This window comes from Phoxinus phoxinus, assembly GCF_949152265.1.
Source record: "Phoxinus phoxinus genome assembly, chromosome: 11".
Lineage (NCBI taxonomy): Eukaryota > Metazoa > Chordata > Actinopteri > Cypriniformes > Leuciscidae > Phoxinus > Phoxinus phoxinus.
The window spans coordinates 7,207,454-7,231,995 of NC_136886.1; the positions used below are offsets into that span (position 1 = coordinate 7,207,454).

Here is a 24,542-nt window from a genome sequence, read left to right on the forward strand (position 1 = left end):
AAATAATAACTGATATATAATAAATAATAATAATGAAAAATAATCATTTTACAGTATAAAAAAAAGACCAAAAAGAAAAACTAAACTAAAAAAAAAAATAGAGGTGTTGTAATATAATTTAAAAGTGTCCTTTTTAATTGATTAATTACTTTCGAGGAATCTTTAGAAATACTGTAACAATATGCTGCATTCTTTAAAAACTAATTTACATGGGAACCCATGTAAATTATTTGTTTGAAAATGCTAGGCTATTTTATGACTGAACATTCTACGCCTTAATAAATTAATTTTTTTTAAAAAAATCTAACTCAAAATACATCGATATAACGTGCAATTGCGAGATTAAACAATATACAAGTAAAAATAAAAATTGGAAAAATATAACACATATGCACGTATAGCCTAGCTACTTTAAACGATTTTTGGAGGGATATTTATTTATTTACTTATTTACTTAATGCATAGGCTGTAATTTGTTAATGTTAAGTCATTTTCCATTGTGGTTCAACAATCTATGGGTTCTGCGAATGGCATTCGGGAATAGTATCATGATGTCCGGATTGTATCATTATATTGAATCATTTAAATAAAAGACGCCTCCTCCAGTCGCTATTTGACGTCAGGGTAGATCCCGCAACTATTGCATCGAAAGAGAATTGCGGATAGATAAAGAGGCAGAAGAGGACCATCCCTCCGTAGGAGCAGTCGATCAGGTATTGCATTTATTTTAAGTTTTCCTCGAAGTCAGCGGTTGATGTGCCTGAACTGATTTAAATGTAGAAGCATAGGCTAATCTTCTGCAATGCCACAAGCTTTAATGCATGATGTGGGCAATACAGACAATGTTGCATTAGGTGTTAGATAACGTCGATTTAAAACAGAAAACGCATATTTTTTCCCCCTGTCAATTCATGTAGTTTTCTTGTCTGTTCATAGAAGATTATTAGTGCAGGTGGCATCAGACTCCTGTATGCGCATATGCGCAGTGTCTGAATACACACACACTTATACACATACACGAACAATATGCATCCACTGGCATAGTGCATTGCTTGTTCAATGACTCGAGATGCGGAGCACTTTGAGACAATGGTAAGGGAAGGGTTTTTGTGAATTGTATGGTTTTTTCAATGTATCTGTGGAACAGCGGTTTTCTTATGGTCAGTCATAGTTGATTTTTAGCCTTATTTAGTTGTAGGCTAGCCTGTGTGTAGGCTATTCCTTTGCTAAAAGTAACGTACTGATGTTTATATAAGCATGTAACTACTATGATACATGTTAACATGTTAAACATCATGGGATTACTCTAAGTAACTGTACGGTGTTGAAACCAAAGTTATGATATGCATACATTTGAGAGTTATTGGGATGCCGGATCTGCTCAATTGTTTGTTATATTGTCTGGTTTGCTTCTCTGACCTGGCAATCTCTATGTACAGGGTACGAAATAAAGCTGATGTTATTTTTATATTTTAACAAATGGTCTGTGAAAGAAGGTGTGTAACCTATATATATATATAACATTATTATATATATATATTTTTTTTAAAGATTACACACCTTTTTTCTCAAAATTATTAAACCCCCTGAAAAAGATTCCCTCACAACAGCACAAATCTGCAAAACAGGAGTTGTCTCAAGCAAACCTGATGCAAATACTCAAGGGCTTCATTAGTTGCACCAGGTGTGCAACACATGATATTGAACACATGAAATATCTGAACTGGCTAGGTTTGTTGAGTGTCACATTTGACTGCATGTTAGAAATATGTCTATAAGTCAAAAGACTGGTCCAAAAAGTTAAGAGAAGATATCACCGCCCTTCACAAACAAGGAACAGGATACAAAAAGAAGGCACTAAATGTTCCTAGAGACACCGTTGGAAGCATAGTTCGCAAGTTCAAAGTTAAAGGAACAGTGGTTACACTTCCTGGACGGGGCGGAATAAAGAAGCTATCCAGATTTCTAAGAAGGCAGGTTCAGAAAAAACCCTTGAGTGACTGCAAAAGACCTTCAGCAAGACTTGGTGGCAACAGGCACTGAGGTTTCAGCTTGCACAGTAAGGCGCGTACTAAGCGCATGCCAGAACTCCAAGACGTAGGGCCTACGTCACTACTAGAATATAAATAAGCCACAGAAATTTTGGGATTCTGTTATGTGGAGCAATGAAACAAAACTGGAACTTTTGGAAGAAGATTGAAGTAGATTGAAGCATATGCTGAAAAGAACACAATGGTGGTGCTCTGGGGTTGCTTTGCATCCTCCGGCACTGGAAACGAGCAGCGTGTGGAAGGAAAGATGGATTAATTGAAGTATCAGGAAATCCTAGGAGAAAACGTCACACCGCCAGTGAGGAAGCTGAAGCTTGGGCGACATTGGACCTTCCAACAGGACAATGATCCCAAACATACCTATCATTTTACCAAGGCTTGGTTGCAGAAGAAGTCCTGGAAGACTTGAAGACTCCTGGAAGAATAGCCATCGCAGTCACCCGACTTGAACCCCATAGAAAATCTCTGATGGGATTTAAAGAAGATGGTTGCAGCACACAAACCCCAAAATATTACTGAACTGAAGGCCATTGCTCATGAGGAATGAGTGGCTATAAGATTCGCAGAAACGCTGCCAGAAGCGGGTGTCTGGTTATACATCTCGTTTGCAGCAGGTCAGAACCGCAAAAGGGTGTTCTACTAAAGATGCTTGCCATGAATGGGGTTGAATAATTTTGAGACTGCAGAAGTCATTAAAGGTTGATTTTTCCGATTACAACTGTATATAATAGGTTCCAGAATTACAACTATCAAATTTAACATCAACATAGCCAGTGTTTATATGTTTCAAAGATCATTAAAACTGACAAAGTTTTAAATGAATTAAGAATGGCTTAATTAAAGGGGTCATGACATGAGAAACCAAATTTGCCTTGATCTTTTGGTATATAAGAGGTCTTTGTACCATTAAAACGTCCTGCAAGTTTCATAGCTTAAGACTTCCTCCCCATTATAAACGAATCATTTATTTAATCAAGCTCTAAATACAGCTCGTTCTGGATCCATGGTAAGAAGTGACGTCACGGTACGAAGTGACGTACCAGCGTTTGCATATAGACCGCCTCCAGCACAAGACAACTACGCTTAAAGCGCAAGACAACTACGCTCATTTCGTATCGTTGTCTCGCCCGCGCCCTGCGCGCCTCACAAGTGTTCAGTTGACAGACAGCGAGTGGGTCTGTGTACAGGGAAATTACGATGCCGCAGATGTGCTGTTCCTGGCTGTGGACAAACAACATCTTTGAATACGCTGCCGAAAGATCCAGTCGTCAGGGAAAAATGGATGCACTTTATTTTTTGCGGACGTCTCAGTCACGGCAGTGTTAGTTTAAGCGTTTGTTCTATACATTTGAAGGATGACTGTTTTGAGAACAAATCCCAAAATGATGCTGGCTTTGCCAGAAAACTGTTGCTCAAAGATAAGTCCGTGCCGACTATTCTGGGCTCAACAACGACGACACAAACTGTAAGTAATGTATTTAAAACTTAAAACAACTTTTTAAATACGCCGAATCCGAAAATGTTCTGGCTGGGGGCGTTAATAATTGATGCATAGGCACTGACGTTAGCCAATCATAACAGTGGGCGTTAACACTGAACTCTTAAAGGGGAAACACCCCCAAAACAGACTGTTTGAATCAGAGGATGAGAAACAGGGTGGGAAAAGGTCATAAATCACTACATTTTAAAAGTTTTTTGTAAAAAAAAAACTATAGTAATACTATAATTGCACCTAAGGGAACATAGTAATAAAATAAAAAAAAACATGTCATGACCCCTTTAAGATAGACATAAAAGCATAGTAATGGAGAAAATTATATTATAAATTAGAATCAGAGGTACATAATAGATAATAATGATGAAAATATAATGTTACAATATAAAATAAAAATATACAACTGAGCAACATTACAGAAAATTATAAAGCAAAATATACAATTTAAAGATATTTAAAATTTGCTCCAGAAAAAGGTTTTACTGTAAAGTTTAAAGTTTATATATATATATATAGGCTACCTTTTTATTCATTTTTTTGTGTTTATATGTTGTATAAAATAAAACAACTTTTGAAGGGGAAACCCTACAGTAGGCACACACACACACACACACACACACACACACACACACACACACACACACACACACACACACACACACACACACACACACACACACACACACATGGAATGCACTACCTGCTCAGATTACCGGTAGTCCTGCAGTGTGATGGTGTACTCGTCTCTGTGTGTGTGTCATGTAGCCTAATTCGACCTAGCTTGCTAGAAATGTCAATAAGTGTGTGTCAGTAGTTGCTCCTCAGAGGAGCATTAATACTGTTGAATCACATTGATCCATTTAGACCCTTCAATAGTTTCATGTAAAGGAAGTTCTTGAGGACTAAATGTATGGACTTGTGGAATTAAAATAGTTTACTATATATGTCAGTTATATTTTAATCATCTTGGTTACAGAGTCACTAGAGTTTGCCTCTAAAAAAATAATCTAAAAAGAGCCAAATTAGTCACTGGCTTACAGATGAAAATGTGCTCAAGCAGGCACTGCAAACACTTAGGCTTAATACAATACATTATTATGCAAGCACAATCTATTGGTTTAGCCCATCTTCCCCTGCATTGAGACAAGTAACAGGTACCATGTGACGACACCATTCGCACATGCAGGCGTCAGTGGCATTGATGAGGTAATGCACACCTGAACAATGCCACACTATTGCAGCAGGATTTAATAATAGCCATGCAACCAAAAACACTCTTCTAAATAGGTCCAGTTTTTTTAAAACATTGTTTTCTCTGTTCTGTTCTGTGTGTCTGTGTCTTGTATTGAACTCCAACATTTTCTTTTTCATTTACTTATTTACTGACCTCTACTTCTGTCTTTTTTAGTTCCTGAGTGGAAATCAACTATACAATGCCTTTAGGAGAGGATGAAAATGGATGGAAAAAGAAGACAACTGATATCAAGGAAAATTACGATTTCAAGGAGGTCTTGGGGACGTGAGTGTTTAATAAATGAATTGCTCGATTTACCATGAAAGTGCCCAGAGCTTTGTTTGATTAATGCTTTATGCAATTGACTTTTGCATTTGGCAGTTGAGTCAGTGTTATCTTGACATTTTTAATATGCTATTATCGTTTTTATTCATATTTTGAGTTAGCTTTTTGTAGTAGTTTTGTTGATATATTTGTTTAGTTTTTTCATTTTTTTCATTTTTGGGTTTAGTTCAGTTTTAGTTTTTACTCATTTCTAGTTAGTAATTTTAGTGCTTAACTTAAACTTATTTTCAGTTAGTTGCCAAGCTACGGAGCCCCTAAAGGGAAATGGATATGGGATGGGAGGAAGAAATTATATGTCAATGCATTTTTGTTCTCGCAAATGTTTTTTCATTCCCCCCAGAAGTACATAACTTTTGCGAGTAAACGCAAAAGCATTGAAATAAATATTTTGCCCCCTCTCATATTTTTTTCCACCACAATGTCTCTTTATGGGCTCCAGGTAACAATTCTTCTTTTGTATTAATATTTTATTTCCTTTTTAATTTAATTAACATTTAATAGTTGTAGTTAATGATAATTCTCCAAACATGATTTGATTTTATAACTTCCATATTAGATCTTATAAAAGGACATCATGATTACAGGAAAATCACATCTTTAGTGTTTTATGGGAATCATTCCTCCATCGTTGAATCGCACCTGCAACTAGTAACAACAAGTATTCCTATATATCTAATCTTCTTCTGTAGCTCTTCCTCTGTAGATCTCCTTCATTTGTTTTAGTCTGGTAAGAATATCAATATGTCATGTTGGCATTATGAAAACAATATTCAGAATATATTGGCACTGAGTGTCATCAGAAACCATTTTCTGTTGGAGCAGTTGCCTCTTTTTCTCACTTTGCCGGGTGTGATTAATGACACCTCAGTGTGGCACTCAGCAGGGCTTTCATTTGCCGTCAATATTGGGAATTTGTTAAATTTATATGATTCCTGCTTGCTTTCCTGCAAAAGCAACTACAAAAATTTCAGTTTGTTTTGAAGTCATAGTGAGAGACCTTAAAACGCTTCTATTATTCATCTGAAGCCAGTTGTAGTAGAGCGTTCGTCGACCCTAAGTGCACTAGCCCTTTTATGTCACAGATATATTTATACCTCAGAGTGCGTGGGTGTAGTGTGTACATTTACTGTCACGTTCGGTGCATCTTGGGCGACGTGTTGCTGAGGACGAGAGCCAGAGAGGGATAAACAGATGGACAGACTGATCTGCCATGCCGGATCTCAGTGACATTCACGAAGATACAGGACGGCAAATACTGGGTGGGAAGCACATCGCCAACCTCCAAGGCACTGCTGAGGGGAAAGTCACTAGTGTAGAGCTGTGATGAATTCCCAGACACATACACAAGCATATAATATTCATCAGGGGGTTGTTATGAGTGTCTCTCCCCTCCTGCGGCCAGAATGACTGCTATTTCAGATGGCATAACATAATCATTTGGGCATGCTTACTTCAGCTTGAGTTCACATGGCCAGCCTCATGTTAAATCCCCTTCTTTGGAGCTGTGCACGCTACACAATCACCATAGATAAATTCTTAGCATCACTGTGTGGAGCAATTGTTAAGCTTGACCTATGTTGTGCCAATACTTCAGTCCTTAAAGTCAACATGAAATTCGTATTTGTTATGGAATATTGCAGTACTCATTATAAATGATGTATCCGTGCACACCATTATTTAATTTTTTTGGTAAATTCATGTGCCCTCGTAATCTTTAATCAAAATTACTTCCCCTCCCTCTTGCGGCGGCGTCTCTTCTTTTCTCTGATGATGCGTTTACTGGCGCGAGGGCGGGACAAACTGTCACTCACATAGGGATGTGCCGGAAGCCGAATACTATGAGCCCGCTACTAAGACCCTAAAGGGACATGGTAATAGGAAAGAATATTTTACAAGATAAGATATTTGTTAATGATGCTCGGGATCTGTTGCGCACCAAATCCTCCAACATCATCCTGTCAGTCACCTCTCCTTACTATCCTCATGTGATAAGTGAAATCTGATGTACTGTAACCACACTACCGCAGCAAGCCTAACCGTGTCCCTTTGGAGGCTCCGTAGAATGCATTATTCATTTTCCATGCCTTTCCGAATTCAGATTTAGGCTTCGGGTACATCCCAATACAGCAAAACACAAACATCCAATCAATTCCTGATGGACAAAACCAAGTCCAGCTTTACATTTTTTCTTGTTTGAGAAGCGTTTTTTGTTTCATGCCGACTTTAATACCTTTGTGTTAGACTATCATCATATAGTATGAACCACTTTGTACATTATTCTGGCAAAGAAATACATACTTCAACAGAAAAAGACCATCTTCATGACTTATAAAGAGGCCAACCGCAGTTATTTTCATTTTTATGATGTGTAGGATTGGTTAAATCTGAAGTGTCCCTAGTGGCAAATTGCAATGCACCTTCAGTTGACGGATCCCAATTTTCTATTTATGGAGCAGATTTTCCAGCCACTTTGGTGAATTTCTCTTTTGAACTTTTTTACTTTATTTTCAAATTTCATTAATTGACTGCTATGAAACATTATACTCTACCGTTCAAAAATTTGGGGCCATTGAGATTTTTTTCTTGAAAGAAATCAATACTTTTAATCAGCGAGGACCCATTAAAAGTAACAGTAAAGACATGTATAATGTTATAAGATTTCTTTTACATAAAATGCTGCTCTATTCAAAGAATCCTGAAAAAATGTATTACAATTTCCACAAAAAATATTAAGCAGCACATCTGTTTTCAACATAATCAATAATAATAATAATAAAATAAGTGTTTCTTGAGCTCCAAATCAGCATATTAGAATGATCATGTGACACTGAAGACTGGAGTTAATGATGCTGAAAAATCAGCGTTGCTTTCACATGAATAAATTACATTTTAAAAGAGATTAAAATTGAAAACATTTATTTAAAACTGAAATAATATTTCCCAAATGTACTGTTTCCACTGTATTTTTATTCAAATAAATGCAGCCTTGAAGAGCATAAGTGACTTCTTTCAAAAAACTTTTAAAAAATCATACTGACTCTAAACTTTGAAACGGTATAGCGTATATTCTACTAATTCAAGTCTAACCATGATTTTATGCAACACTTGCATTATGTATAAATGTGGTTATAAAATAGCCCAGTCATTTTTAATGTATTTCTGATGAAATAAAGTGTCTACTCCTGAAGTCAAGCCTTGAGGTGACACTCAGCTTCGACACTTCCAGTGCTGACAGCCTTAAGCAATGTGACATTGGTCGCTTCTAGTGTAGACACAGTGTTACATAAATAAGTGCATTGAATTTAATGTGACACTCTACAGTAGAGTGATTTTACACAAATTCTTTTAATAAATTAAGGCCGTTGTATGTATATTGCAAACATGATTTGTTTCTCACCAAACTGACAAAAACCTGTGTGCTCCCCGACTTCTGAAACTTGCAGTACATTACATTGATATATTTACACATTTGGCAGACAATTTTATCCAAGCCAGCCAATCAGTCTTGCTTGTCACATCCATCAGACGGCAGTGAACATGTCTGTGGACAAGCCGCTTGAGTCTATGACTACATGTATTATATTCTGCATTGGACTGGAGCAGAGCAGTTTGTGTACAAATGGAACTGCTCTACATGCACGTTCTTAAACCGATTATGCCTAATAAGCTGACAACGTGTGGGGTGGTCATGTAAACGCATGTAACCGGTTTCCTTTTTCGGCATAAGATCATAAACGGCTTAAGAATTAACCAAGCGACAGCTAGATTTTTGCCCATTACCCCGGCATGTAAACACCTTAACCTGGGTTCTGTTGAAGTGGCTTATTGAAGTGGGCATATGTGATATGTGTCAGGAAAGCATCCTTACGGTAGATTTAAAGGCCCCCTGAAATCAAAATTATTATTTTGTAGCTTTTAGTATGAATATAGCCTTTGGTTATGAATAAGCTGCATGTTCCAATCCAAACAATGACAAAATTCGCATTTAGGAGATATAAGCATTCAAAACTTACAGTCTCGCACTTCCGCTAAAATGGATCACGGATTTTTATGACATCACCGCGGACTTCAGCTTCTCATCACATCTTCTGTCCAATCAAATGCTCTCTAGAATCTAAAGCGTCCCGGGACGCTCACTATGCTATAAATACCTCATGACCAAAGCAACCATTGACACGTCACAGAGCAAATTCATTGGAGATGTGTGTTCGGTTGCAAACGTTCAAGTTTTATTCTTTTTCCAATTGTACAGTATGTTGGTTAAGAATGTAATGGCTAGAATTTATTCACACCTCTACTTTTGAATCCAACGTATAATCAGCGCTCGGATTCGCTTCCATGGTGCTGTCAAGTACGACTTGCAGTCTGTGAGGTAAACTTAACGGTATTGGCTATTTGAAAAGGGGGAGGGGCCATTCAATATGTCCCGCCTTAGCTTCCTGTTTCAGTGGAAATGACATCAACGCATCATACAACGCTGCGCGCTCCAAGGCACTTCATTGGGCCTTTAAGTGCATTCAGCCACAGCGAGATTTCACGCTGGGAGGAGAAATATATAAAAAATTCAGATAGACTTTAATATAAAACTAATATTAAAAATGTGTTCTCATCTCGGGCAGCCAAAGGACAAGTGGGACAGTTGTAGAAACTTCAAATATGAGAGGAGAATGAGTCTGTGCAAGTCTCATTGACATTTCGAAAAACTTTGGGGTTTTAATGCTTTATTTAACACCACAACTCACATAATACATAGAATACTCAGAGTGAAATATATTTACATTTTGAAGTCACCACTGGTGAATAACCTGTTTTTTAATACAGTCTTATACAAGCGGTTTACTTGCATCATTGGCAGGTTATTGATTTGTATATAAACCGTTAAATCGGGTTATTTCAATAAACTGATTTTTTGGTAGTTATCAGCGTATTGGTGTGCATGTAAACGTGCTCAATGTCAATGAGCAATTTTAGTTTTGTGCTGAGAGCCACAGGCCATGATGTTTTCTTTTGTCGGCAAACAACAAATTCTACAGAGAGCTGAATGAACTAAAGCGGACTGTGTAGTAGGCAAAATTGCTGCAGCTGGGACCTGTCTGCCCCATCAGCAGAAATAAACAAAGAGAGAGAGAGAGTGATATATCATGGGAAAGTCCAAGACCTTTCTTGATATATGTTGTACTTGTACCAATAGAAATGCAGAAGCTGTATTTGTAAATGTTGTGGGAAATGTTACCAGGCTAATCTTTAGAAAGGTTGCTCAAAAGGTTTCTGTCATTCTGTACTCTTAAGACCACACACTGTATGGTCATTAATCAAACGGTGTTCTTTTGTCTGTTCTGCACTATTAATCACGCATTAATGCAAGTATAGACAGAAAATGGAACGGTTTCTCTGCATAAGCAAACCTGTAACCCAGCTTTGTTTTCAAATCGTGATGCGGTTTTGACTAGTTTGCCAGTAAGGCGTTGTTCAGAGGATTTAACTGTATATGTTGACAGAAAGCCTCTTTTCTAAAGTAGATTATGGAATTGGTTTATCCGTGAATTCTTTGAGTGGAGTCAATTGATTTATTCTGGGGAAATTGTATCTGCTTTGGCTTATCAAGCTGCGGACCAGATTTTAATAGAGGATGATTCAAAACACGGTGAACACTTTACAAATCGACACAAATGTAAATGTTAAAGAGATTTTATTTTATTTTAACCAAACGTATAGGATTTGTTACATTATATTGAGAGACTTTGTCTAGCCATAAAAAGAGATAAGAGCTGTGTTAACAGTTATCCAGTCTGCTTGTTTTCCATATTGTAATTTATACAGTTTATACAAATGCACATGACTGTTAACAACATAATGAAGAACGGGTGGTACTTTGGAGACTTTGTTATGACATGACATGAATAAGTGCTTAAGACATTGGGCTAACTAATATATGCAAATAACAGTTTGTTTATATTGTTTCTGTAAGAAGAAGGTATGTTTTTGTAAGACAAGAGGTTAGTATTTCAGGTTTGTGATAGTGTTTCTGTGTTTTTTCAGTGTTTAGTTGTTGATGTTTGAAAATATGGATATTTAGGAAACACAATGTGTGAGTACGGTTTATCTTTGTGCTCTTTCAAAGCTTACAGAATTCAAACATTTGACTTTGCTGTTTTGTTCTCAGCTGCTCACAGTGCTCATCTTATTTACAAAGTGGGCATGTGAGGTCAAAGGGGACTGGTTGCTATGGTGACAGGATGAGATATTTTATTTTTAGATGAAAGTTTATGTCACAGAAGGAGGATGAATGAAATTTCTAAGCTGTTTTTGTCTGGAAGGTCCCTTTGTTGATGCCCAACCTTCCTAAACAAAGTGAGGCCGATGTTTTGAAAGGAGAATTTGTGTTGACGCTTAGTTTATCAGGAAGCCAGTTTTATTTGGCAAGTTTCGTCAGGTTGGTATGATGTCAGAATTTTTATAGACAAATCTATACGGCTTTCTATGGGAACCTAAAATTACAAAAAAGCTCCCCAAACAACCAAGCCTTCCTAAGACATCCATTAAAAAAGAATACTCATGCTGCATTTTTGTTTAATTATTAAGAACAGCTTGTTGTATCCGTGTTCTGGCTCTAACTCTTTGAATGATTGTATTATTGCTTTACAGATTATTTCCCAGTGGTGCGTTTCCCAAAAGCATCGTTAGCCAACTATGGTCGCAGGTTTTGTCATTATCAGTATAGTTAAATGAGTCAGTGTTTCCCGAAACCATAGTTCCAATGAACACATGTAGACAATGTTTTTAGATCCCGGACGAGCCCCCATAAAGGTCACGAACCAGAGATGGACTATAGGGGTGGAGGGGTATAACATTTAAATGTATTTCGGTAACCACGGCTAACAATAATGAAGCAGCAAAAATATTTTTAAATACTGTATCTTCAGAAAATGTTATGTTTTTCAGTATGATTTTCAAATATACATGATGCAAAATGACTGGGCCCACACATTCAGACAAATTTAATTCTCAAAATGCCCTTGCATTGTTGTTCTTCATTATACATGTATCATACATATTTTGAAAGTTTTAAATAAATACGTAAAATGTATAATCTTTGGCTAATCTAATAATTGCCAGTAAGAGTCCCTCAGCATTGTTGTACCATATTTAAACATTTGATCTAATGTAAAGTGTAATGTAAATATGAATTGTGAATTATGAATATTCATGTATTCTGAATATGAATGTTTGTCATTTTCCTTTCAGTGTAGATGTTTTCTCTAAAGAAACACTTTACACCGTGGGCACTTTTTCAATCTATTTAAGCTGCTGTTGGGAAATTATTGGCCTCATAACATATGTAAGGCATTCCATCAGCTACATGTCTCCGCGAAACAATTTTCTTATTTACAGACCCAAACACCCACACAGGCTGTCTTGTATCATTTCCTAATCTCCATTCTCTCTCCCATCTTCCTCCTCCTTTACCCACAGGAAGCCATGGGAGGCCTTAATTACACCATGTCTCACGGCAACAGCACAGCTCTCGCTCTCTTCATTTCCCCTCGCTTTCTTTTCTTCTTTCTTTCTTCCCGACCTCCTTTTGGTCCAATCCCCCCCCCCCACACACACACCACACACACACACACACACACACACACACACACACACACACACACACACACACACACACACACACACACACACACACACACTCCCCTCACTCCACTTAAGGCACTTTGATAACTCTGTGATACGAGTCCAGTAGAAAGTTTGTTGACAGCTGCAGCGCTGTATGAGATGCTCTCTCTCAATAAACAACCCTGCTGTGACCATGACTCACTAGTGTGGCTTCCAGGTCATTGGAGTCCTCCATTTTATTTGTATTATCTCAACAACAACATATCATAAGGTCCTTTTAATTGAAATCATCATCTTACAGGGTTATGCAATAAGACAGACACGCATTTAAAACTATTTTTAAAATACTGAAAATTGCACGCATGATGCATAATGACTTGGCCCACACTGTCATTCTCAAAATGCATTTTTTTGTCATTTTTAGAAATATATTTTACACATATTTTGAGAGTTTTAAATGAATATTTGCTAATGTTTTGATAATTTTGGCGAATCTAATAATGCTTTCAAGTCAAGTCTCTCAGCACCCTTAAACATTTTATGTAATACATGTAATTATGTAATAATTAAACATTAATGTGTAAACCAGGTTGCATCATTATGAGGTTGCTAGCATGTTCTAGGTGGTTTTCTAGGGTGTTCTATTTAGTTTTAGTTCATTTATACTATTAAAGAAGACCTATATGCTTTTTTACATTTTCAGCTTTCTTTAGTGTGTAATGTTACTGTTTGAGCATTAAAAAATGTCTGCAAAGTAAAAAAAAAAAAAACAAGTGCTGAGGATTAGTAACTCAAAGTGTTTGAGTTAGTAATGTGTTGAAACGTGCAGTTATGGTAAGGAGTGTGACATTTCCGTATTGAAGTGGTTGACCAATCATGACACACTAGTCCAGCCAACCAATCAGAGCGCATTGTGCTTTTCAAAATGAGGAACTGAGAGACAGGAACTAAACTTTTACTGACAGCCTGGGAATAGAGGTGCTGCAACAATGTAAAATGTGAAAAAATTATGTGTTTTTGAACAGTCAAACATGAAAACTGATTCTAGTTTACCCCAAAAACTAAATCAAGACTTTGAAAAAGGGCATAATATGCCCTCTTTAGGATCATGGTGCTGCAAAACTACTTATTTGTATTCATATTTAGGAGATATATCTATTCATATCTATATGAATCAAATGTTTGAAATCATAATTAACATGTAACAGCTATATGAAATGTAGCTTTGGAAGGGAGGAAGTGGAAGTTTCCTCTTCTGTCATTTATTCTCTGACTTGTTTATTTCTCTTTTCCTTAGTGGCAAATTGTGTTTAATTGCTCCCTCTGTGATTAAGAAGGCAGTTTAGGGAGTGTGTGTTTGGGGCAGCTAGATTATACATGACAGTGCTTGTTTTAACACACAGGCTTTGTGTTTTAGGAAGAGTGTGAGAATGAATGCGTTTTGTCTGCATATAAGGCTAAAAACCTGAAAGGATGCTTGAATGAGACAAAAACATACACAGATGCCTAAACACATGGAAACATTCTTCGGATGATTAAACAGCTTGTGCTGTTTGTCTTTTTCTGGCACAACCTGTGTCCCTCTGGAGATTGCAGACTTACAGCACGTTTCATCTTCCCCTACCTGACGAGTATGACCTGATCAAATATCAGCTGTTCACAATATTTCTGTTGCACAAATTTTAAAAATACCCCGGAAAAAAGGTGTTAGCACTGCTTATGTCCCTTTTGTGTTGTGTTGAACAACAGCCAGGGTTGAGTTACCGCTGAAGGGTAAAATGGCCTGTTTTTCCTGCTTTTTCCATCAACTTTTGTTACACTAGTTACACTAGGCTAACAACTGTTCAGGGTCAGTCCATTTTTTCCTTTATATTTTTTTAAAGAAATCGATTTTTTATTGAGCAAGGTTGTATTACATTGATCAAAAGTGACAGTTAAAGTTTATAATGTTAAAAAATATATATATTTAAATACATTTCATCAAAGAAACATCTTTCATCACTAATAAAAATAAGAAATGTTACTTGAGCACCAAATCACCAAATAAGAATGATTTCTGAAGATTTTTCTTTAAAATTCTTGAATTTGATTATTATTGACTGATGTCGATCATCTTGAAATGGCCAAATATTGTCTGATTAGTCAGCCTGAGCTGCGTTTATCAAAAGCATTGGCAGCCTAAGTAGATCATAGAGACCTTTACTTTTGAGAAATGCAGTCAATGTATAAAAAGCGTAAGGGTCCAATGGGGAAAGGTAAATGCCCAACAGCACTAACTCCATCTTTGCTTTTCTCCAGGGGGGCGTTCTCTGAGGTGTTCCTGGCTGAGGAGAAGAAGACCCAGCGACTCGTGGCCATTAAATGCATCCCTAAGAAAGCATTGGAGGGAAAGGAGAACAGCATTGAGAATGAGATTGCTGTGTTACACAGGTCAGAACTGACTCTCTCATGAACTACTGCATAAAAAAACAGTCTAAATTGGTTTGTTTGGCAGGATGGGCAACTGGCATGCCATACATATAAACCAGCTAAAGACCAGATCATTTTTTCATAAGGGATGGCCGGGCATTGGCACAAATTTCATGATTCGATCCGATTCGCAAAATAAATCTCTCAAATAATTCTGTAAACTATACAGAGAAACCCACTGATACATCACTATAATATTAAAGGTTACAATACAAAAGGTCTTTTCATTGACAATTATGTTTCTACTCGTTTTTTAATATAAATATTTAAATGATTGCATATATAAAATGACGAAATTACATTAAAAAAATGGAGTAGTTTGCATCACTGTATGGGTCGTTAAACATTTCCATCGTAAAAAAGTTGCCAAATATTAAATGTTTAGCTACTTATATCTTACCATGCACACACACTCATTCACTGTAAAAATAAAATAAAAGTGAGCATTAAGCCCCGCCTTATTTGATCTGATTGGCCTTCACTTGTCCCCCTATGTCTCCACTGAAGAGATGTATGTCTATCCCTCAAAGCATCGCTTTTAAAAATCAAAGATGGCGCTGCTGTGAATATTGTCTATAGCCAGGACAGATGCTGCCGAGATCTTGACTCTTTGTGAGGTAGTGTTAAGGATAAGTGGCAGTCAAGATGCTGAAAGGTCTCTTTCCTTTTCCTCTTAAGAGCCAGATTGCTCTTTGAGAGAAGAAAAGCTCTTGTAAATGCTATATGTCCCATACAAATGTGCTATAGTTTGAGAAATCGTAGAAGTGTGCACCGGAAATGTCAAGAGTACTGGAGACAGTCCTATTTTTAGTGTCTCTGTTGCCAGGGCAACAGCACACACAGAGGCTGAGATGGTATGGAGGTTCCCCGCAGCAGTATTGTGAAGGAGAAAAGAGGAGGAATACATAGAGAGAGAGAGAGAGAGAGAGAGAGAGAGAGAGAGAGAGAGACCATTGGTGTGAAAAACTGTAATCAAATGGAAAGCAGGAAACCAAAAGAGTGGAAGTCAAATGGAGATGGAGCAGAATATTACAAATATCTGATTACAGTATGCCTATGGCCGGTGTAGCTTCATCAAAGACACTGAGAAAATTATATAAAAAATAGGAGAGACGGAAGGAAAGCCATCATGATAGAGCATAAAAAGATAATTCAGCATTAAACCATTTTTTGATCTTCGGCCGTTTTACTGTCCGTCAGGCGAATCTGATAAGTCTAAATGCCAATTTATTGTTTAATTTGAGTTAAAATCAAAAAGAAATTGTACAATTTTGACGCGGAATCGTAAACACCTCTGATTGGCCATTGTGTTGACGCGTTCATCGGATGGATATGTCTGTGATTGATTGGCTACAATGGTCAACTCACGGGAACATTTGAGAGCACACGGAAGTGTTTGAAAGTGTTTTAATAACGGGAGCGGGAGCGTTTGAAAGCACAAGCAGTCCGCTGATAGACGTCCCGTGTGAAAGCACTCGGTGAAGAGCGTCATTGATGTATATTTACAACACGTTACATACAGCGCTGATCATTGTAGCCGATCACAGACACATCCGATGAGCGCGTGAACATAATGGCCAATCAGAGGTGTTTACGATTCCGCTCAACAGCGCTCAAAGCGTCATATTTTTAAAATTTCGGTTCCGACTTGGTACCGAAGTCGTACTTTTTGACAACCCTAGTTCTAATCATTTCTGTCTTTTCTTCTTTCTTTTCAGAATAAAACATGAGAATATTGTTTCACTGGAAGACATCTTCGAAAGTCAGTCACATTTGTATCTGGTCATGCAGCTGTGAGTTTAACATCTCACCACTCAAGATCACACCAACCATAGTGCCATTACTAAGATATTGTCTGATGTTTGTTTAATTTGCAGTATCTTGAATGCTTATGTCATTATAGTGGAGGTGCTAATTGTAGTTTGTTTGCGTGGGTCTTCACAGTGTATCAGGGGGAGAGCTCTTTGACAGGATTGTTGAAAAGGGCTTCTACACTGAGAGAGATGCCAGCAAACTCATACGTCAGATTTTAGATGCAGTGAAGTATCTGCATGATATGGGCATTGTGCACAGAGACCTGAAGGTAATGCTTACATATTCTTTCCCTATAATCACACTCTGCCTTTCTAAGCAGGCGCAGTATGACAAATTATTCAGCATGCAATGTTTTTCCTGTCCTCGGTGAAAGCCAACTGCTGCCACGAAGGGACAAAATCACTGCCAATTAGAAAGTATTTAATGTTTAATATTCAGCTGTGTGGAGCAGAAGCTCAGAGCAATGAGATTTTAACAGTAGGCGATGCTTAGCAATATGACAGAAATAGGCTTTGTTCGGAATGGTACACTAGTGTATTGCTTACCGCATACTGTATAGGCCTACTGCCTTTAGTGCAAACAGAGTACACATTATGCCAAAATAAACGTTTTAAACTGTAATACGCCACATTTTTGTGTTCTGTTACCAGCTCTTAAATAAAAGTGATTATTTTGTATTTTAAAAATAGATTTCTTAAACGTTTGCCAGTCAAGAAAATATAACAATATGTACACTACCATTACAAAGTTTGGGGTCGGTAGATTTTTAACGCAGCTCACTATGGCATTTTTTCATAAAAAATACAATAAAAACAATGATATTGTGAAATATTAGCAGCCGTGCAGCCATTACTCCAGTCTTCAGTGTCACATGATCCTTCAGAAATAATTATAATATGCTGATTTAGTTCTCAAGAAACATTTCTTACTATTATCAATGTTGAAAACAGTTGTGCTGCCTAATATTTTTGTGGAAACCATAATACAAATGTTCAGGATTCTTTGATAAATAGAAAGTTCACAATAACATTATCTGAAATATATTTTTTCTGAATATTATAAAAGGCTTTTACTGTCACTTTTGATCAATTTAATGTATCATTGCACATTTAACATGGAAGATATATGATTTATCGTTTTTCACATCTGATTGGGACAGTGTTATGCATATGAAAATGGCTGTGCATTAAATGTAGTAAGATATGAGTTGATTTAATGTGATTCATGGGAAACGTTCAGCATTAATTCAGATGAATTCATTGTCTTTCTGTGCAGCCAGAGAACCTGTTGTATTACAGTATAGAGGAGGACTCCAACATTATGATCAGTGACTTTGGCCTGTCTAAGATCGAGGACTCAGGAAGTGTGATGTCAACTGCCTGTGGGACACCTGGATACGTAGGTATGAATGAGGGCTATATTTTCTGTCCTTTTCAATCTCGTAATGTGTCTGTTTTTAGAGGCTCTCAGTCATTTGAAATGCTGCACAATGTCAAGTGTTTACATTTTTAAACTGCCTCTTTGATGCTGCCCTCATTCTGTACAGCGCTCAAAAGGAAAGTGAACTAAACGGAATGAAAGGAACTCTGAAATCGTCTCTCTCTCTGTCTCTCCCTCTCACTTTTTCATTCAGCTCCAGAGGTCTTGGCACAAAAACCATACAGTAAAGCTGTAGACTGTTGGTCCATAGGAGTGATTTCTTATATTCTGTAAGCATTTCTTGATGTTTGTATTTTTTTGAGTGTTTATTTAATTATTTGAGTATTTGTTTATTTATTGTAAAGTTTATAATTATTTATTGAATTTTAATTATTCAATTTATTTAATACATTTATATGTATGGTCAGTCATTTATTCATTGTTTGTTTAATTGATTGATTGATTGATTTACTTATTTGCTAATTTTATAGGAATTTATTTATTTATATGTAAATTATTTAATTACGAACATATTTGTTTAATTTATTGAATTCATTTTAATTATTTGTATTTATTGTCAGTGCTCGTTTATTCCATTTTAAAGACAGATATTTGTACTGAATCAACATTTATTTATTTGTTTAATATTTATGGTAATTTTTTTTAAATTTACAAATATATTTATTTAATTTAATTTATTTCATTATTAGTATTGATTGTCAGTCCTCCATTTATTTATGCAATCATACATACCATTTTGTGATTAGATATGTATAATGAATCAACATAAATTCATATTTCAATCTAAATCAATATTTCATATTTATTCATTTATTTCATTATAGCCAAATCACAGTCAGCTGGTCTTACAAAGCATTGTTTTTTGCAGCTTATGTGGCTACCCTCCATTTTACGATGAAAACGATGCCAAGCTGTTCGAGCAGATCCTCAAAGCTGAGTATGAGTTTGACTCTCCGTACTGGGACGACATCTCTGACTCAGGTAATTCTATGTAATTGTAATCATAATCCAGGATCATTATCTTGAGATGCTTTGATGTGAAACAAAAGCTTAGATCCTGCACCTATAGAGCTCAACAGTAGGTTTTCAGAAGTAAAAATGCCATTAGTGATGCAACAGTGTTGAGCCGAGTTTGTTGTCATGCAATGCGACGTGATGCAGAATCTACCAATAGGAGTGCAGACAGTGAAGAACACTTTCTTTATTTGTATCTTTCTCTATTCTGGCCATTTTCTTGATCCCTGAACATATTGTCGATCATATTCCATCCCAGCCAAGGATTTCATCGGTCACTTGATGGAGAAGGATTCATCTCAGAGATACACATGTGATCAGGCTTTACAGCATCCATGGTAGGATTACCTAAAAATAAGTGTTCTGCATGTTTTGACTATACCGGTATATCTTTTCACAAAAATTGCTTTACTAATCCATCCCCCATCTCTACTTTTGAAGGATTTCCGGAGACACAGCTCTTGATAGGAACATTCATGAGTCTGTTAGCGCTCAGATCAAGAAGAACTTTGCCAAGAGTAAATGGAAGGTGAGAAACCCACAACATCCTTCTTTTAAATTCTTCACAATTTGCAATTAAATCCCAACAGATCCTGGTGATGTTCTTTGAAATAGGCAGGAAGAACTTGCTATAAAATATTTTCTCCTAAAATATTGGTATTTTAAGTATTTTAGGAGAAAGAATAATTATTAGGGCTGGGCATTGACAAAATTATCAAGTACAGTACTTGTCAGTTTCTCTAAAGGGATTATTATTATTTTTTTTACTAATCTCTAAAAACAACTAATGCTGTAAATTATACAGGGAGCCATATCAGTTGGTACATTAATATAATATTTCAGGTTTAAATTAACAACCGATTTGTTTATTTAAACAAACATGTAAATTGCACATAAGTCAGTTTTTATAATTATAATGATATAATAATTACACCGGATGGATTTATTCAAACATGTATTAAATATTCAAGAACAGGTTAAGTAAAAAATATAATTATATGTAATATACTGCATATATTTAGCAAAAGGCCCCTCACTAGAGTTAATTTTCCTAGCTAACTACCGAGCCATGGGCTTTGAATGGTTTTCCTGAGGTAAATTTAATGTTACGTGACATTCTTACAAGCTGTTTTAGTAATGTCTTTTTTTTTGCGATTGAAACACTGATTACATGAGACATTTCATAGGCTGCTACAAATCATGTTTAGTGAAGTTTTGTCCTCATTAATCTAATTTGTAAACATATTTTAGAGGGATGTTATTGTTTGTTGTTGTCTCTCTAGCAAGCATTCAACGCGACAGCAGTGGTTCGACACATGCGGAGACTGCAGCTGAGCACCAGCCTAGAGGGGCCGAGCCAAATCACCAGCACCAGCCCCTACCACAGACACCTGCTCCTCCCTGCGAAAGAGCTCGACCAGGAGGAGGAGGAGGAGGAGGAGGAAGAGGAGAGCAGTAAGTTTGAGTTGCATACAATCCATCCTAAACTTTATGCAAGAATTAATGTGTCCCAATTTTAGTATCCCGCAGGGCATTAAAAAGTCTTAAAATCTGAAATTAGAGTCTCCTGATTTTAAGGCATAAAAAAAAGTTTTTTTTTTTTCTGCTAGGCATTCAATTTTAATACATGGTCTTAAATCTGCCGCAAGACGTTTAAATTAGGTACTATGGGGAATTAATTATTTAGATTTTTAGAATACTTTTCCATCAGCCAGTTAAAATTTATGAGCTTTGGTGTGCTTTTTAAAAAATAATAATAATAATTTACATTAAAACTATGGGACAATCAAAGCCATAAATCTAAAGAATTTGTGTTCCAAATTTGAGGTTGATATCTAAAAAAATGAGCTTTCGGTAAGATTTTGTTTGGGCGCAGTAGCAAACGTTTCCACTAGTTCCCATTACATGGGACATTCGTACAAGCGTGGCTATTTTTTTAAGACCATTTACCCTCTTCTAATAATTTCCATGATTTATTTGGGTGTGTGCGTGTTCACATAGCAATTGCCAAAACTTTTATCGAGTTTCGTACCATTCCGATGAAAAAAAAACGTAACATTTTCAGTCAAAAAATGACCAAACAGCACCAGAGGGTTTGTTAAATGTAAATAATGCAAAAAATTGAATAGTGGACTCAAACATATTTTACGTTATAAAATCCCCTAAAAATATTAAATAAAAAAAGTACAATTTAGTTAAAGTAGTTCAAATAGTTCAAATATAAATAAAGTGAGCAGACCCAGAGGGTTAATAGGTTTAATAGTTTACAATAACAACACTGGGCTAAATGCTATTTTATATACTATAAGATCCTACTGCTATTCATTTTCCCATAACTTTTCTGTTTAGGTTCCCCCAGTACAGACGGGCGTCGAGGCAGTGCCGATCGGGATAGTCTCAGAAGCTGTGCTTACTGCTGCCGACCGACCAGCAGGATCTGAAGCAGAACTCTGAGGAACCCACACATGCACGTCTACGGCTCCAGTCTGACCCGGAACACAGAGCTTTCCCGGTAACATGCACTAGTGCTGCTGGTGGGACATGACATGAGGAGAGCGTGATTGTTCCAGACACTCAGACTTGGGTATTTCATTGACAGATATATGTAATTCTATTTTAAACATTATTTAATTTTGTCTGATTAATATTTCTGTACCCCAACCAAAGACAAAAATGTGTTTAAGTTGTATATTTTATGCAAGGTTTAATTTAAAAATTAGTTTTTAAAGAAAACGTTCAGGTCTGTACCCTGTAGCAATTTGGACTTTCTTGGAAAGCCACTAGTCTTAATAATTATTAATGTCTTAATAAGCCCCACTTGCTCAGGCGATAAATTCACGAGGAAACAAGATAAAGTCATTGAAGTCAAGATAATGTCACCATTAATACATTTTCATATGGAAGCTTGTTTCCACCAGAGAAAAAAATACATAATGGTAATTGCAACGTTTTATCTCACAATTATGACTCTTTTCATATCACAATAGTCGTAATTGCGAGAGAAAAAAAGTTCAATTCTGAGAAAAAAGTCAGCTTAAAATTCTAACTTTTTTTCTTGCAATTCAGACTTTATAACTCGCAGATTTGTGAGATAAAAAGCCGCAATTACCTTTTTTATTTATTTTTATTCAGTGGTGGAAACAAGCTTCTAAACTTTCACGGCTTAATCCATTGTGGTTTTGTTTTATTAAGTCTGTTGGGTAGATGTCGTTGATTTTGTGATCTGGTTCAGACTGGCTCTGTAGTGCAAATTGGTGGTAAAAAAAAACTGCATATTGGAGTCAGAGCAGGAGTATTTCCAAGCTCAAACGGATATCACATGATCTTGTTGTGGGTATAAACCTTCATATGAAGCATGTGGACAGAACAGTGGTTAATCGTGATGGGGTTAAGAGATTTGAGCCACAGTCACAGCCACAGTAAAGCCTAAAGCACCCAGATTAAATGCAGTATCAAACCTGGATAATCTACGTTTTCAAATAAGATTTCATTTCCAGTTTTAGACTTTAAGGGGCAAAAGTAGTCTAAATTTCAAAACCTAGTGAGAATGCATTAGACAAACACTCCTGGTCCAAAAGGATGCTGCCTTTTAAGACGCCTTATTTTGGACAAAAATCTTTGCGGAGAAGGCAATCTCAATACAGTGCAACAAGTTCAGTAAATCTATTTTATTAAATACCAAAAAGTATCAATAAAAATACCCATCTAACAGGCCAATATGACATTCTGGCAAGATAACCAGTAAAGTTAATAGAATGTTCAGTTGAAGTTATCTGCTCTTTAATAACATTATCAAAACATTAGCACATAAATGTTATTTCGTTTAAAAGTTAACTTAGCAACATGTTAGCGTCAAACTTCAATCAATCGTGAGTTGGTATTTTGTATGCGCTTAACATGAGTTGCTTTGAATCAGTGATTTATGAGATTATATCTAAATTGGAAGGTTTTGGAACAGCTGTTGATTACTCTTTGTCGTGACACTGATTAAGTTTGCAACCAAAATGATTTATCTGTCTATGGTTATCAGTTTTTCCAGTGCATGTTGTGTGGGCTGATCTTTTGTTTGGGTCGCTGGCCATGATCTGCACTGTTCTCGTGTGCAGAAGACGTCTAATGTTTGCATGACCTCGTAAAAATATGTTTACAAGAGCGATGATCAAAACATAAAATATACATATTCATATCTTTTCCACTATGCTAACTGCAAAATGAGACGGACTATTGCGGTCATGTCATTTTGAAATCGGAGGGAACAAGATATTGACACTTGACTTAATCTGTTTTTTCTTTTGTAAAATATATACATGTTATGTTTAAAAACAAAAATGTTGATTTAACATTATATTAAGAACTCAATACTGGCCTTACTTTCAAACTGGATTGAAACATAAAGAACAATGCAAGAACATTCATCACCTTGTTCATCAGTACATGCGTGCCAATTTGAGCATGACTTACTTGAAGCCAACAATAATAATAGAAAAATCAATGGGTCTCACTTTAAGTGTCTTTAACTACTGTGTATTAACATTTAAATGAATGATTTGATACAATGCACTTATTGTGCACATACATTTTTTTACATTGTACTAAAATGCCTGCATGTAATTACAGCTATAATTAATTTCTGTAATTTCTATAGATTTCTATCTATAATTAAACCTACCCATTCCACCAAACCTGTCCCTAACCATTCCCGTATCCCACCTCAATAGCAGCTAAAGTGTTTTGCAATACAATATGAACACCATAAGAACATTGTAGTTATTTTTTTGATGTAGGTACATGGTAATTAAAGACACCTAATGTAAAGTGTGACCAAACAAGGTATTTATTTAGCTAATCCCTGATATTAGAGACATTTCCCTCTTAAACCTGTGAACAGAACTGCTTAAAACCCAAGTGCTATAAGTGATTTAATAAGTATAAAAATGCATCAGTCTAATGAGCAGTTCAGCAATCAGTTATAGTAATTATGGTAATTATGCAAACTGCCTCAGAAGGGCTGATTAAATATCATTTAGAAGTCATCTATGAATTACTGTGGCTTTGAACA

General features: G+C 36.2%; 1 protein-coding gene across 1 annotated transcript; it reads left to right on the plus strand.

Moving 5' to 3' along the window:
* The first annotated feature begins 611 nt into the window (after nt 1-611).
* camk1a (calcium/calmodulin-dependent protein kinase Ia) lies at nt 612-22,860 on the plus strand. Its single transcript, XM_079628729.1, has 12 exons — nt 612-713; nt 4,955-5,065; nt 15,044-15,175; nt 16,933-17,007; nt 17,159-17,297; nt 18,305-18,431; nt 18,663-18,738; nt 19,338-19,450; nt 19,743-19,821; nt 19,925-20,012; nt 20,767-20,938; nt 21,833-22,860. Exons 2-12 carry the CDS (start codon nt 4,980-4,982, stop codon nt 21,922-21,924), a joined length of 1,179 nt encoding a protein of 392 aa, XP_079484855.1. The 5' UTR covers nt 612-713; nt 4,955-4,979; the 3' UTR covers nt 21,925-22,860.
* Nucleotides 22,861-24,542: the final 1,682 nt, after the last annotated feature.